This window comes from Pristiophorus japonicus, chromosome 11 (genome assembly GCF_044704955.1).
Source record: "Pristiophorus japonicus isolate sPriJap1 chromosome 11, sPriJap1.hap1, whole genome shotgun sequence".
Taxonomy (NCBI): domain Eukaryota; kingdom Metazoa; phylum Chordata; class Chondrichthyes; family Pristiophoridae; genus Pristiophorus; species Pristiophorus japonicus.
Window position 1 is genome coordinate 205,776,664 of NC_091987.1, and position 16,518 is coordinate 205,793,181.

Sequence of the window (16,518 nt, forward strand, 5' to 3'; positions counted from 1 at the left end):
AGGTGTAACATGTATGCTGATTAAGACAAATCCAAGACAGATATTCCTGACACTGAGCAGTGTTTTTTTGCTCCATTTTTGGGGGCACAAAAATCTAAGCTGACACTCCAGTGAGGGAGTGCTGCACTGTCAGAGGTGCCGTCTTTCGAATGAGACATTAAACTATTCCCTCAGGTGGACGTAAAAGATCTTATGGCACTATTTCAAAGAAGTGCAAGGGAGTTATCCCGGTGTCCTAGCCAATATTTATACCTCAATCAACATCTAAAAATAGTTTATAGGAGCTTGCAGTGCGCAAATTGTCTGCCATGTTTCCAACATTACAAAATTCTAGAAGATTTGTCAAGCATGATTTCCCTTTCATAAATCCATGCTGACTGGGACCGATTTTTGTGTGTCCTCACACATTGCTTTTCCTCCCATCTTTGTATCATCAGCAAACTTGGCTACATTACATTCTGATGACTATATTTCACAAGACCAGTGTAATGTGTGCACTTCAAAAAGTCCTCCCTTCCTTTGTTTCCCTCCTTGAGCAGTTAGCATTACCAGTAACTGGGGAGGGTGGATTAGGTTATATTGTACTGTCTGAGGAAGAGAGTGGGCATTAATTAGCTTTACAGTATTTTCTCACCCTTGTTGTTAGTTGCTGTCTTTCAGATGAGACAATAAACCATAGCTATCGAAGACCCCAGGGCACTACTCAAAGAAAAGTAACGAAGTGGCCAAGTTTATCCCTCAACTAAGCTGATTAGTTAGTCATTTATCCCATCTGCTGTTTATAGGGTCTTGCTGTGTGCAATTTAGTGCAGTGCAGTAGCTACACTTGAAATGTATTTGATTGGCTGTGAAGTGCTTTGATATGTAAATTATTTAATTCTTCAGTATTAAGGACCATTTACAGTTTACATCAGGAGGTTTGTATGAAGTGCGATTGTTCACAAAAAGTTTGTAAAAGATAAAATATTTTTATCCTTAGAGTTGACAGTAAGATTCTTGCAGAATATTTACAATGTTGCGCTTGTGAATCGTACGATCTTTGACCATTTATGTCAATGTATCTGGGCAAAATTTACATTGATACAGTTTGAAAATAATCTATACATCAGAACACCTGAAGTTACAACTGTAGCAATAACTGAAGTAAATCAGACTTTCGACAATCTTCTATCATTGTATAAAATAAAATCGAGAAAACATGTAATATATGTAACCCAATCTGAACACCTCAAAATTGACGTCACCCTTTTCAACCTCTAGAGCCCAGACCACTGAGAAAAGTATACAATACTGATATTTTTAAATTGATATATTTACAATCTCTGTACATGCAATCATTGAAATGTTTCTAGCATACAGACCATTGCACAAATATTCAGATAATTCATCATCAAGTAAGGATTAATCAAGTGCAAATTCATCCCAGTGCACACCACAGCCTACCCACACATGGCTTAATATGGTAGGATGGATTTTTCCTTCAGGATTCAATCTCTTATAACCAAGGACAGGAACAAAAAGAAAGTTGTGTTGTTTTAAAATACTCCTTTACTGAAAATTTCAGTAAGGCTTCCAATCCAAAATATGTTTTTGTTCATTTTATCAGAACTCGTCCTTTCTTATGTAACAGATGTTATATATCTACATCATGCTAATATAATACTCTACAGTATGCAACTTAAAAGTGTAATAACCTTCTGTTAATGCCATTTGGCATTGCACTGAACATTCTGAAAACAGTAGGAATTCTTCAAATTTTAGCAGAATGCAGCCATTCCAGATGTTGACTGTTGACTTAGGTCATTGAGAAACTTAGAGATTGTTATTCAATGTCGGTGCGTTTTGTTCACAAGTTGAAAGATGTGATGAGAAATGGACATTTCTCTTCAGTTTTTGTACCCTAGTGTCAGCATTGAGCACTTCATGCTCACGTATAGTATGGGTCAGCTACAGTGTAAAACTGCCTTTATATTGCTCCAACAATGTGGCTTAAACCCAATGTCAGAGGAAATTGCCCTATTGATTTTACCCAGTTCCTATATCAGCCATCATTTCATTCAGAGTGATAACTGTTGATAATTTAGCACTTAGTTATGTTCAGTGGACGTGGGCCCAATAGAAAGTGACTTAAGACTCCCCAAAATCATTTAAATAGGACCCTGAATGTTGGCAGAAAGAGGAACTTTTTACAATACAAGTCTGATATGGATTAGAACAAGGCCAAAATTGTAGCACCTTTTCTTAAGACTGTAATCTAACCTTAAGGTTCATATAATCCACAAAATCTTCGCTCACAGTTTACGATGATATTGAACCTCTCAATTAGATTGCTGCCTTGAAACACACCCAAAAGTGCTAAATTATTCCATTAAATACAGACTGTGTTGTTCAATAGGGAAAAACGGTTTAAACCAAAATCTTTAAAATAATATCATACTGTAATCAAATGTAAAAATTTCAAAAGATTTGCTTTTTCTACAACTGTTATGTCATATAAAAGGCACATTATAAGATGCATATTTTTAATTTCATTTTTTTCTAATGGCTAGTCAATGAGAAGCTGTATTATGAGAAGTGCTGCAATATACATATCTGTACCATTATAAAGGTGCAGTTTTTTTTTGCTTATTTATATAGTTAAAATAAGCAGCAACAAAGTGTTTCAGGTTATCAGAAAATAATATTTTAACAAGGTCACAACCAGTTTTGTATATTTCAACAGTAGATAAATATCCTTTTTAAAAAAAACAGGACAGATATTTTTTCTGTACAGCATTTGTCTGGACTTAGACTAGAGTTCCATTTTTTCTGTCATATTTTGCCACAGGAGTGAAACTTATTGTTGCATATTCTGTCGCGTTTTCTTTCTGTCTCGCCTTAATTTGCTTGACTGATCTCCGAGCTCCCTTTCGTGCCACCTGAACTTCAGCATAGTGGATATTTTCTGGCTTCTTTTTATTCACTACTGCATATACTGGTATGTCGAGAGCTACTTCATCATAGGCATGAAAGTCTTCATGTACCTTTCAGTATAGAAATAAGAAAGAAAATGTGATTTTGAATATGAAAGCCATTATCCTGCGGTACTGAAAAGCATTTCATTTTTATATGTTTTTACTACATTTGCCATAATGGATGGAAAATCAGGAATACGAAAGACTTGCATTTATATAGCACTTTTCATGACCACCGGATGTCCCAAAGCGCTTTACAGCCAATGAAGTCTTTTTGCAGTGTAGTCACTGTTGTAATGAAGGAAGAGCGGCAGCCAATTTGTGCACATCAAGCTCCCACAAACAGCAATGTGATAATGACCAGAAAATCTGTTTCAATGATGTTGATTGAGAGATAAATATTGGCCGGGACACCAGGGATAACTCCCCTGCTCTACTTCGAAATACTGCCATGGGATCTTTTATGTCCACCTGAGAGGGCAGACGGGGCCTCGGTTTAACGTCCCAACCGAAAGGAGCACGCAATTTCCTGATAAAGTACTCCTGGAGGGCAAGGCTTCACCACAGAGAAGTAAAAGTAGAGAATTCATTCACCCTTTAATTCCTATCATAATATTATTTAGAATTTGAAAACATAATCTAGCCTGACACTTCAGTACATTACCGAGGGAGTGACATTTTTGGATGTGCCATCCTTTGAATGAGGCATCAAAATAAGATCAATATAAGTGATCCAATTTAAAGAAGAGCATGGAGCTTTCTCAGTGCCCGAGCCAACATTCCCATAACCAACACCAGCAAAAACACATTAACTAGTCATCCATCTGATCTGTTTGTGAAATCTTGATGGACAAACTGACTGACTGCTGTGTTCATCCAAACAACAGTCACCACATTTCAGAAAGTAATCTATTGGATGTGACGTGCTATAGGACTCCATGCAGATATGATAAGACACTATATAAATTCAACTTCTTCCATATTTTCTTTCTTATTTTTTTCTCTGTTTAATTCCTGTGAACATTACTTAGTTGTTCCTATTGTGGTCAGAGCACTGTGTCTTCAGTTATTTTGTTAAAATGTAACGTTTTCTATGAGAATTATAATTTCATGAGTTATGCAATAATTTACCTTAAATTCTTTAGTAGAAAGGGAGCTGTGAATGTTGCCCAAGTAACCTTACTAAATAATTATATGTTATTCTGATTAGATAAGTTATATAAAACTGAAACATTCTCTTATCGTGCCTTGCACCATTGTTTTTTTCTAACTCTTAGCTTTGTTTAGCTTGTCCTAGTTCTGTCTGGACCCAACACAGAATAAAAATGAACTAAAAAATACTTTAAATGTGCAATGTTTGACTTGCATATGCAATCTATAATCAGTCGTGTTTTTTAGTTTCCTACACAATATTTGTTACTTAAAGGATAATAAGAAGCCTGAGTCCTGAAACCTTAAAATGTTTTATGTAAAACAAAATTAACACCAGCTAGTCTTAAGTATCTCTAACAAGTAAACATTTTGGAGATACTTTCAGGGTATTATCAGCATGCGGAAGTCTTTGGGAGATTTCACCAATAGTGAAGTGCAAGATCTGCCTCCAGCAACTTTTAATAATTGCATACTTTCTGTCTGTCAAGATGATAAACTGTAGGGGTATTATAAACTTCCATCTTTAATCTGCATTGTACATTACTATTACCTGTACACGTTTACCAATTCCTGCCCTGGTCTCAGAACCTATAAAGAAAATGTTCAAAAAAAATTAGTGTCATACTTGAAGAAAACTGGAGAAACTTTGAAACTGTGATTAACACAACTTTTAAAAATGTGTCACCAAAGGTTCGGATTCCTCTATTCTATTCTATTGACTTTGAGGACAGGCCTGTCCCCAATTGAAAGGAAGTTCAGGCTTTAGCTTCACTATACGAACTGCAGCGGTTCAAGAAGGTGGCTCACCACCACCTTCTCAAGGACAATTACGGATGGGCAATAAATGCTGGCCTTGCCAGCGTCGCCCACATCCCAGGAATAAATTTAAAAAAATCTGTTTTAAGTTTGTCAGCATGTAGTGCTTGCTTCGGCAGCACATATACTAAAATTGGACTGATGCAGAGAAGATTAGCATGGCCCCTATGCAAGGATGACACGCAAATTCGTGACGCGTTCCATATTTTTGGGAATCAAGGGATATGGAGATCGGGCAAGAAAATGGAGTTGAGGTCGATGATCAGCCATGATCTTATTGAATGGCGGAGCAGGCTCGAATTTCTTATGTTCTTAAATCACACATTGATTTGTTGATCAATTTTTTTCCCTTTCTCTTAGTGGGGAAGTATCTAGCTTTTGCTCCATGTCTCTTTAACAGCAGTGGTAATATCAGGGGCTCACAACATAAGGAAGAACGGCCATGAACTTTTATCCGACTGCCAAGAGGCACAATACTTTCAAGCACCAATGTGCGATGCAACAACCCATTCATAATGCAAACTTTAAGATACTTAAAAAAAAATTATAAAATAATTTCACAAACTTCGACTAAGAAAATGCTTCAGATCTGATAAATATATGATCATACCAGATGTGTTCCACATGAGGATGTGCTTTAATGTGCCCATACAGAGATACTACTGCAACACTGGTGCAGGATCATCGCAGGACATAGCCTTCTAAGTTCAGCCATGAGGGGGACACTCAAAGAAGACATTCAACAGCCAAATATTTTTGTGAATGATTGGTTCGGTACCCATGTGGACTAAAAGCCATTGTCACTGGTGGTTTCTTAGCTTATCAACATTTTCAAGGCTTTCAATTTTTTCCCTTTATTTCATTTTTGCACACTCTGCACATTTTTGTTCTCTGTTTAAAATTTTCCACTTCTCTTTTCATAAAGCAGATCATTTTGATTTGAAGCTAGAATAGTTCTTGTACTCAATTCCAGCCACCTGGTGGCACGATCAATAAAGTAAAGAACATTAACTTTCCTAATTTGTGCACAGTGACACCTAGTGGTCTGTATTGAGTGATACAACACATTTAAAGTAAAGAAACGCTTGCATTTCTATAGCCCCATTCACCCCTCCGAATGTCCCAAAGTGCTTTACAGCCAATAAAGTACTTTTGGAGTGTAGTCACTGTTGCAATGTAGGACATGCAGCAGCCAATTTACGCACAGCAAGGTCCCACAAACAGCAATGAAATAATGACTAGTTAATCTGTTTTTTAGTGATGTTGGTTAAGGGATAAATATTGGTCAGGACACCAGGGAGGTTTCCTTTACAATGAATGTACTGTACTATCAAGGGGAAGTGCTTTCCCACAGGTGGGAGCAGACTGGAGGGTAAATCACCCTGGTACATTCTCACACACCTTAAACCAGCCAGCATTGGAAGCAGGTCCTTAATCCTGTTGGGCCAGTAATGTGGATGGTATGAGCAACTATCAGTGGTAAAGGAGGATGAGTGCAGCACCAACAACACTGAAGAAGCTCAACACCATCCAGGACAAAGCAGCCTGCTTGATTGGCACCCCATCCACCACCTTAAACATTCACTCCCTCCACCACCGGCACAACACGGCTGCAGTGTGTAGCATCTACAAGAGGCACTACAGTAGCTCGCTTAGGCTTCTTCGACAGCACCTCCCAAACCCACGGCCTCTACCACCTAGAAGGACAAGGGCAGCAGGTGCATGGGAGCACCACCACTTCCAAGTTCCCCTCCAAGTCACACACCATTCTGACTTGAATATATCGGCCGTTCCTTCATCATCGCTGGGTCAAAATCCTGGAACTCCCTCCTGACAGCAATGTGATAGTATCTTCACTATCGGGATTGCAGTGGTTCAAGAAGGTGGCTCACCACCACCTTCTCAAGGGCAATTAGAGATGATCAATAAATGCTGGCCTTACCAGCGAGGCCCACATCCCGTGACTGAATAAAAGTGAATAAATAATACAGGAAAGAAAACCCACAAAAAAATTGAATCAATAATCGATGACGAAAGGTCATCGATCTGAAATGTTAACTCTTTTTCTCTCTCCACAGATGCTGCCTGTCCTGCTGAGTATTTCCAGCATTTTCTGTTTTCTGACAAATTACTGGTTTATCCATTCACTTACCTGTACTGTTGTTTTTTGATTTTTTGATTTTTTTGGATTTGTTCCTGTTGGAGAAAAATATTCTTAAGTCAGTGGAAATTTTGTAATTAAAGTTCTTTGTATTTTTAAAAAAATATTACATACATATTTGCAGAGAACATATTGGGGCTGATTTTACTCAGAGGTCGCATACAGATCATTGCACAAATATTTGAGGGGGGGGGGGCGCGGCAAGTAGTAAGCTTGCATGTCGACGCTGCCTGAGGCTTCATTTCTATGCCCGCTCAGGGCGGGTGGGGGACTCACATAGTTTTCTTGTTTGGAGGAGGGGGAAGCCCTTGGCAGGGGAGGTGCAAGGTGTCCTTGTGGAGCCCAGAGGATCAGTCCTACTTCTCTTGACCCACAGTGAAACTTGTGGGCCACCTTGATCCATCTTCCGTCAGCTTTGACTTGGTGGAGAAGCCTCAGGTTAATCTTAAAGTCTGGCCCGATTATGTTATTGGAGCCTGATCTGTATATTTAAAGAAGGATCCGCCGGCTTCAAGCAGGTGCCCTTGCCGCCTGCAATTTAAAAATTAGTCAAGTCAGTCAAATCGGGACGGGTAGGCAGTATGCAAGTCCCCTGTTCTGGTTTGGCTGCTGCTGCATTTTCCCAACATTACAACAGTGTCTACACTTCAAAGGCACTTCATTGGCTATGAAGCATTTTAGGATGTCCTGAGAATGTGAAAGAAGCTTTATAAATTCTTTCTTTAAAACATGAGGTATCTTTAGGCTGCTGTTACATCAGCTGCATTTATATTCCTGGCATAAATTTGAAGGTTCCTGCACATCCGTCATATTTATAGTACAATTTGCATTCATTTTGACACAGCATTAATGCTCAAGCTGCAATCTAACTGCTTCATTCAATACTTTTGGGAGCTTCTGAAATACAGAAGCTGCATCTGATGACTGGAGGTGGCGAATATTTAAAAGGGAGTGTGAACTATCAGGGAAAAATCACCCAACTGGTTTAACATTGGTGGTGGGGAAAATGTTTTGAATGCATCTTACAAGACAATGGTTATCTAAAGAGCACAAAAATCATTATAGGAAAATGGCAAAGTTTTATATTCAATAAATAATACCTCACTAATCTACTGGAATTCCATAGGGTAGTTCATAAAAGTTAGCTCGCTAGAATAAAGATTAGCACAAGTGGCAAGTGGTGTCCGACAAACTTGATTTGAACTCTTTAACGGAGTGGGGTTGATGAAGGTACTGCAGTTGATATTGTGCACAGACTTTCAAAAGGTATTTGATAAAGTGCCACATAATAGGCATTAGCAAAATTGAAGGCATGGGATTTAAAGGGGCAGTGGCAGCATGGATATAGGAAAAAAAAGTTTTTAGGTGTTGATTGAGGGATAAATATTGGCCCGGACACCAGGGGGAGAACTCCCCCGTTCTTCTTCGAATAGTGCCATGGGATCTTTTACATCCACCCGAAAGGGCAGATGGGAGCCTCAGTTTAACGTCTCATCCGAAAGACGGCACCTCTGCCAGTGCAACGCACCCTCAGCACTGGAGTGTCAGCTTAGATTATGTGCTCGATTCGCTCTTGAACCCACAACCTCCCGCTGCAGAGGCACGCAAGCTACCAACTGAGCTACAGCTGACACCAAGCCACCGGACTGTGTACAAGAGTAACTTGGAATGGCTTAGTGTCCTTTAAAACACTTACTGCTCATTTTTTGGATTTCTTTCACAAGGTCAGAAAGTTTAATAACTGAAGATCTTAATTTTACCTGGGAACATAAGTTGTGAAAAAGACAATAGCGGATGGTGTCCGTTAGTACAACGTATTGTAGCTCCAGCAAAAAGTTTGTACATGGAACTGGAGCCACAGATAGATAGGTGGAGATAGACAGATTTTTGAAGGAAAAGGGAGTCGAGGGTTATCGGGAGTGGGTGGGGAAGTGGGGCTGAGTCCATGATCAGATCAGCCATGATCTAATTGAAAGGCGGGGCAGACGCATTAGGGCCAGGTAGCCTACTTCTGCTCCTACTTCTTATGTTCTTATGTAGAACAATTTCCGAAATTCAGCTGTGCCAGCAAGAGCAAGCACAGAGTGAAGGCATGGCAAAGGAAGACCCAAAAATGGGCATGGGCAAAATACACATGATCTTTGCCCAAAAATCAAACAATTATTTTTTTTTAAAATGAGAAAAATAGAATACAATAAAGCATCAGAAGTATCCATATATCATATTTTGTATTTCATGATGTTGACTTCACATTCTAATTACTGGAACTAATCTTTCCTTTGGACAAAATATCAATATTCTGAACCTATGCCACAGGAACATAATTAGCAATTGCTTTGCCTCCAGCTCCACTGGATCAACCCACAAAGGAATATGCTGCACAATTAAACCCTTATTTTGTGCTTCTTTGCCTAATTAACTTTAACCAATTAATTTTAACATATGGTACAATCAGGATACATTATGAAGACCCGTGGGATATGACTTATTTCCCACCTCAGGAGGGAACCATTACTCAGACTTCGCGAGATATCAAGGTTAGCCCACTAGTGGGACGCAAATCATAACCATGGGACTTTATAATGTAGCCTCTACTCTACTGTTTAAGAGAAGATTTATGAGGATGTTGCCAGGACTGGAGAATTTTAGCTATGAGGACAAATTGGATAGGCTAGGTCATTTTTCTTTGGAACCTAGGAAGCTGAGGGGAGATTTGATTGAGATGTGTAAAATTATGAGGGGCCCAGATAGAGTGGATAGGAAGGACCTATTTCCCTTAGCAGAGGGGTCAACAACCAGGGAGCAGAGAGTTAAAATAATTGGTAGAAGGATTAGAAGGGAGTTGAGGAGAATTTTTTTCAGAGGGTGGTGGGGGGGTCTAGAACTCACTGCCAGAGAGGATGGTAAAGGCAGAAATCCTCATCACATTTAAAACGTACTTGGATATGCACTTGAAGTGCCGTAATCTACAGGGCTACGGACCAAGAGCTGGAAAGTGGGATTAGGCTGGATAGCTCTTTTTTAGCAGGCACAGATACGATGAGCCGAATGATTCCTTCTGAGCCATAAATTTCTATAATTCTATATATGAGAAACAAGGCCAAAAAGTTGAACCTTTACTTTTTCAATGTTATTTTTCTGGAGGAAAATGAGTGAAAATGGCCACCACTGTAATATTCTACATTTCCAGCTGTTGTGTCCCTATCCAAAACTCTCTTTCAAAATGCCATGCTACCTTTCTCCCTGCCTTCAAAACCCTTCTAAATACCTCTCTCTTTGGCCATGCCTTTGATTTCCTTCACCCCTCCCGCCGAATTATTTTACTTCCTTCTTAGGGCAGACTAACAAAAACTTGGTCAAAGAGGTAGGATTTAAGGAGCGTCTTAAAGGAGGAGAGAAAGGTAGAGAGGCGGAGAGGTTTAGGCAGGGTATTCCAGAGCTAAGGGCCTTGGCAACTGAAGGCACAGCCACCAATGGTTGAGCGATTATAATCAGGGATGTTCAAGAGGGCAGAATTAGAGGAGTACAGATATCTCGAGGGGGGGGGGGGGGTTTGCAGGGCTGGAGGAGATTATGGAGATAGGGAGGGGCGAGGCCATGGAGGAATTTGAAAACAAAGATGAGAATTTTGAAATTGAGGCTTTGCTTAACTGGGACCCAATGTTGGTCAGCGCGCACAGGGGTGATGGGTGAATGGAACTTGGTGCGAGTTAGGACACGGTCAGCCGAGTTTTGGGTGACCTCAAGTTTACGTAGGGTAGAATGCGGGAATAGTCAAGCCGAGAGGTAACAAAGGCATGGATGAGGATTTCAGCAATGGATGAGCTGAGGCAAGGGCGGAGACGGGTGATGTTACGAAGTTGAAAATAGACACCATAAACCTTGAACCTGTCATACAAGTCAGTGCAGTTTCCACAGTATGTCGAAAGCAGATGAATTATTTTCTGGTTTTTTTCACAAGGTATTTTTTTTTTTAAATGTGTATAATTACTTGGCACAACTGGAGACAGTAGACTTACAAATTTGACCCTGGTAATTGCTGACAGCACAGAAAGACTGGCAGAATTGTACCAATTCCTATTTAGTAGGTGAAATGTCATACCAGTATTTCAATAAAAGCTTTCCTGTATTGACAGTTGATGTCACTGCATGGTCACACCTCCCTCTGGATGGAGCACAAACAATGAGGTGCTGAAAATATCTGAAAGCAGATATGTTTTGTGTTTGCTTGTAAAGTTCACCAACTGTATTTTAGTGGTGCTGGAAGCGTCTTTGTGAATTGCAGAGGAGCAATTTTTTCCATGTTTCACATTGTGGTTCTTTCTCGAACACTGACAGTAGGGAGCTGGTATGTTAGGAGGCAGGTCAGTTTTTTGCTAAGCAAGTGTCTAACTCAATTTACTGCTTTCCTGGCCCAGATCAAAATCTCACATTTTAGGGAATTATGAGAGTGAATCTCTATTTTTAAACCACTTTATGATACCATACAGTGAGTTGGTAAAAGGAGCTGTGCCATTGTTGAATGTATTACCATCACCATAGGCAGTCCCCCAAAATCGAGGAAGACTTGCTTCCACTCTAAAAGTGAGTTCTCAGGTGACTGTACAGTTCAATACAGTCTCTGTCACAGGTGGGACAGACAGTCAGTGAAGGAAAAGATGGGTGGGAGAGTCTGGTTTGCCACACGCTCCTTCCGCTGTCTGTGCTTGATTTCTGCATGCTCTCGGCGACGAGACTCGAGGTGCTCAGCACTTCCTCCACTTAGGGCGGTCTTGGACCAGGGATTCCCAGGTGCCGGATGGGATGTTGCACTTTATCATGGAGGCTTTGAATGTATTACCAGCCAGAAACAGACAGCTGTATATATGGAAATGGTACAGGACATTATCTGTTGTTGCAGTCTTACTAGTACTGTCGCTCACACTCTTACTCATTTGCATACCTCCGCACCTTTAGTGACAGCTGTTCTGTACATGCACAAGTTGCATTATGCAGATCACTCCACTTAAGAGATATTATTAAAATCATGATCTGGTAGGATTCAACTTACAAATATTGAGACGAGTCAAAGAGCTAAGTCTAAGTTAGCTTCATCAATTGAGCTGCCAGCATGTAATAACAGAAAGACTTGCCTTTCACAACATCAGGACATCCCAAAGCACTTTACAGCCAATGAAGTACTTTTTGAAGTGTAGTCACTGTTGTAGGAAATGCAGCAGCCAATTTGCGCACAGCAAGCTTTACCTCCAACAGCAATGTGATAATGACCAGATAATCTGTTTTAGTGATTTTAGTGGGATAAATATTGGCCAAGACACCGGGCATAACTCCCCTGCTCTTCTTCAAAATAGTGCCATGTAATCTTTTCCATCCATCTGAGAGAGCAGACAGGGTCTCGTCTTAATGTGTCATCCAAAAGATGGCACCTCTGACAGTGGAGCACTCTTTAAGTACCGCACTAGAGTATCAGCCTAGCTTTTGTGCTCAAGTCTCTGGAGTAGTTCTATGAACCCACAACCTTCTGACTCAGAGTCAAGGGTGCTACCAACGAGCCACTGGCTAACACCATGTAAGTTATGGAGAAATTTAAACTAGCAGTGACAAATTGATAGATGCAATATTCTGGGGGAAGTGAGGAGTAGTTTTTAGTACTGAGTGACCAAGTTAGTTCTAGCCCTTGCAGTGTATCGCGACATTAAATAAGGATACTATTTTCATGTGATATTGGTTTATTTACTCTAGAAACATAGACATAGAAACATAGAAAATAGGTGCAGGAGTAGGCCATTCAGCCCTTCGAGCCTGCACCGCCATTCAATGAGTTCATGGCTGAACATGCAACTTCAGAACCCCATTCCTGCTGTGTGTGTGTTTCTGTGTTTCAAAAATATGTACATTTGCATTTTTATGCTTTAAAGGGAAATTATAGGATGAATTATAGTGCCAACAGAATCTCGTGTTACACAATGTATTCGCTTTATCTGTGTTTTGATAATATAAGGAACACATTCAAGGACTGTATCTGCTGGAACATAATTGTCCAACTGAAGATTAGAATTTTTAGAACAGTCTGTTCCGGGTTATTCCAAGAACTGAGCCTGCCCTGGAAATTACCCATTGCTAACTCTTTATTAAAGATGCATCTTAATGAAGAATGATGTTTCAAAATTTCACCGTGATGACTTAAATTACACCATTGCATCACTTGTATGTAATGTCACCACAATAAAGTAACACAGAGCTCCGCTTCCTTTCCAAATGGGAAAAAAAAGAGGGCATAGATTTAATGCGATTGATCAAAGTCATGAGGAAGAACCTTTTTACACAACGAGTGGTTAGGATTTGGAATGTGCTGCCTGATACGGTTGTGGAGGCAGATTCAATAGTAGCCTTCAAAAGGGAACTGGATAAATGCTTGAAGGAGAAAAAAATTGCAAGGATATGGGGAAAGAGCAGGGGAGCGGGACTGACTGGGTTGCTCTTCAAAAGAGCCGGCACAGACACGATGGGCCGAATGGCTTCCTTCTGTGCTGTACTAGTCTATGGTTCTGTGAAAAAGTTTACACAGCATGTCTAAAAAAGACATGGAAATTGTGTGTCTTTACATAGGATTACATCGGACATACGACACAGAAACAGGTCATTTGGCCCAACCAGTCCATGCCAGTGTTTAAGCTCCATTCGAGCCTCCTCCTGTCTTTCCTCATCTAAATCTATCAGCATAACCCTCTATTCCCTTCTCCCTTATATGCTTGTCTAGCCTCCCCTTCAATGTATCTATATTATTCGCTTCAACCACTCCCTGTGGTAGCGAGTTCCACATTCTCACCACTCTTTGGGTAAAGAAGTTTCTTCTGAATTCCCGATTGGATTTCTTGGTGACTATCTTATATTGATCACCTCTAGTTTTGCTCTTCCTCAAGTGGAAACATTCTCTCTGTATCCACTCTATCAAAACCTTTCATAATTTTAAAGACCTCTATTAGGTCACCCCTCAGCCTTCTTTTTTAAAGAGAAAAGAGACCCAGTCTGTTCATCCTTTCCTTTATAGTCTGTGAATAAATCCAATGCCCCTGTTTGTTGTTTGCTAATAGCTCCTCTGTAATTCTCACAGAACCAATACGCCCTTGTCACACCCATGGTTATCCCAAATTCTTCACATTGTTTACCAGCTGAAAACCCCAACTTATTTAGAATCATTCATTATTAACCTCAGCTTTACCCCTCCCCCCAAAAAATTCCGTGTTAAAACAAGCTTTAGACAGCAGTTTTACATACACACAGACAAACTTTTACAAAGTTTTCACATCATCTGAGTTGCAGAGGTGTAATATTCAGTTCACGGTTACTTCAGATAGGTTAATAAAATATTAAGCGTCCCTTCATTTGAAACTTTTGTGCTTACAATAAATGCTCCATTCCCTCTCTCTGGCCTGAAAAACAGCAATGAGAGCTAAATATTTAAAAGACGAGTCAGGCCCCGGATCTCCTAATCGAGCTCATATTTCCAAAAGGCTTTAAAAAAAAGCGCAGCAAGTCTGAGCAATCTTCACAGATTTAAAAAAACATGTCTTGCTCTTGTAACTGATCAATCAGGAAATTGACAATGGAATCGAAATAGACGCGCATTTAACTTTGACAGGACTTCGAGCACTGGCTGCTTACTGAAGTAGATCAATTGTAGGCACGGCTCCGAAAACTTTCAAAGCGCAAATAACTACGTCTATTTAAAACATTAAAGAATCTTACTTGGTTGTGCAGAGGCGGAGGACGTTTCCCATTGCCTCCTCGGCGTCGTGCCATCAACACTCCCCTGTCGCTGCTTCGCGTCAGTTGCCGGGAGTAAAGTTTGTGCGACTTTTATTTCCTTATTTACTCCGTACCGTTCTGGTACGGAGACAGGTGACTGGGAAAAGACTGGTCGCGATTTACCGTCTACTAAATGTAGAACTAGCAAGGGACGGGTAAAGGTACCAGCAAGTCTAGGGAAAAGGGGGCTTTTATATATTCACCAACAGCAGGTGTACCATCTATTTCTATCCAGCATTTTTCTGATCATGATTTCAATCCTTCCGATTTATTTTTTCCTTTCCCGTCGCTGTGCGTGTTTGCTTTACGTGTTAGAGAGAGGCGGGGATTATATTTTTACAAATGTCAATTTCACAATATTTCAGGTTCATGTAGAAGAGCAGAACGAACTGTACAAAGGAAAATATTTGGCTCATGTGAACTTTATTTAACCCCAGCTTCCTTTGCCTTTATTAGTTGCTTCTTCTTTGGCCTCAGTAGAGGGCGTCCTTTCCTCTCCAAACTGGACACATGATTGAAGATGATGTTTGAGATGCAATGCTTTCTTCCTTCCCTAGGTCCTAATGCTCACCATGGTATCGCTCAGGTGTCTATACCCATTGAATGACACCTGATGGCTATATGACTTTTGTTTGCTCTCCGAGCTGGCCTCCCACGTTCTACCCTCCGTAAACTTGAGCTCATCCAAAACGCGGCTGCCCATGTCCTAACTCGCGCCAACCTCCTTCACCCATCACCCCTGTACTCGCTGGCCTACATTGGCCCCTGGTTAAGCAACGCCTAGATTTTAAAATTCTCATCCTTTGTATTCAAATCCCTCCATGGCCTCGCCCCCTCCCTATCTCTATAATCTCCTCCAGCCCCACAACCCTCCAAGATATCGGCGCCCCTCTAATTCTGGCCTCTTGTGCATCCCCAATTTTAATCACTCCACCATTGGTGCCCGTGCCATCAGCTGCCAAGGTCCAAAGCTCTGGAATTCCCTGCCTATACGTCTCTGCCTCTCTACCTCTCTTCCTTTAAGATGCTCCTTTAAACCTACCTCTTCGGCTAACCTTTTGGTCACCTGCCCTAATTTCTCCTTATGTGGCTTGGTCTCAGATTTTGTTTTATAACGCTCCTGTGAAGCGCCTTGGGATGTTTTACTACGTTAAAGGCGCTATATAAATACAAATAGTTGATGTTGTTGTACTACTTTAGTCCTGTTCATATATGGATAGGTATAAGTATCTCTGTCCCTGCAGGCTTACATTGGCTCCTGGTCCTCCTCCAACACTTGCCATTTAGAATTCTCATTGTCATATCTAAATCCTATCATGGCCTAGTTCCTCCCAATATCAAACTTTCCCCAGTCTACAAACCTCCTCCCTCAGCACTCTTCATTCCTCTGCCACTGGCCTCTTTCTCATCTCCTCTCTCTTCACACCCCCCCCCCCCCTTTGGCGACCATGCCTTCAGCTGTCTCCACACTACGCTCTGGAATTCCTTCCTTAAAATTCTCTGCCTCCCTCTCCTCCTTTAAAATCCTTCTTAAAACCAACCTCGTTGACCAAGCTTTTGATCACTCATCCTAATATCTGTGTCTTTGGCTCCACGTCCATTTTTGTCTGATTATTTTTGTGTCTC

At 40.6% G+C, this 16,518-nt stretch overlaps 1 protein-coding gene, 1 long non-coding RNA gene and 1 other non-coding gene across 3 annotated transcripts in view; 2 read left to right on the forward strand and 1 right to left on the reverse strand.

The window, feature by feature from the left end:
• LOC139276445 (uncharacterized) overlaps positions 1-16,518 on the forward strand; it is a 66,863-nt gene that overhangs the window by 26,023 nt on the left and 24,322 nt on the right. The gene's annotated exons all lie outside the window — the stretch shown is intronic.
• On the reverse strand, positions 1,295-15,175 carry LOC139276444 (uncharacterized protein C11orf52). Its single transcript, XM_070894448.1, has 4 exons — positions 14,833-15,175; positions 7,075-7,118; positions 4,657-4,694; positions 1,295-3,023 (listed from the first exon to the last, which is right to left on the reverse strand). Exons 1-4 carry the CDS (start codon positions 14,862-14,864, stop codon positions 2,787-2,789), a joined length of 351 nt encoding a protein of 116 aa, XP_070750549.1. The 5' UTR covers positions 14,865-15,175; the 3' UTR covers positions 1,295-2,786.
• LOC139276621 (U6 spliceosomal RNA) lies at positions 5,026-5,132 on the forward strand. The gene has a single exon (XR_011595959.1). It is a non-coding gene; the product is annotated as a U6 spliceosomal RNA (small nuclear RNA).

Excerpts from the sequence above, each read along its gene's own strand:
- LOC139276444 (XM_070894448.1), bottom strand. The coding sequence starts at position 14,864 with ATGGGAAACGTCCTCCGCCTCTGCACAACCAA. Across the intron at positions 4,695-7,074 it reads ATCAAAAAACAACAGTACAG|GTTCTGAGACCAGGGCAGGA; the intron begins GTAAGTGAATGG and ends TTTTCTTTATAG. Across the intron at positions 3,024-4,656 it reads GAATTGGTAAACGTGTACAG|GTACATGAAGACTTTCATGC; the intron begins GTAATAGTAATG and ends CTATACTGAAAG.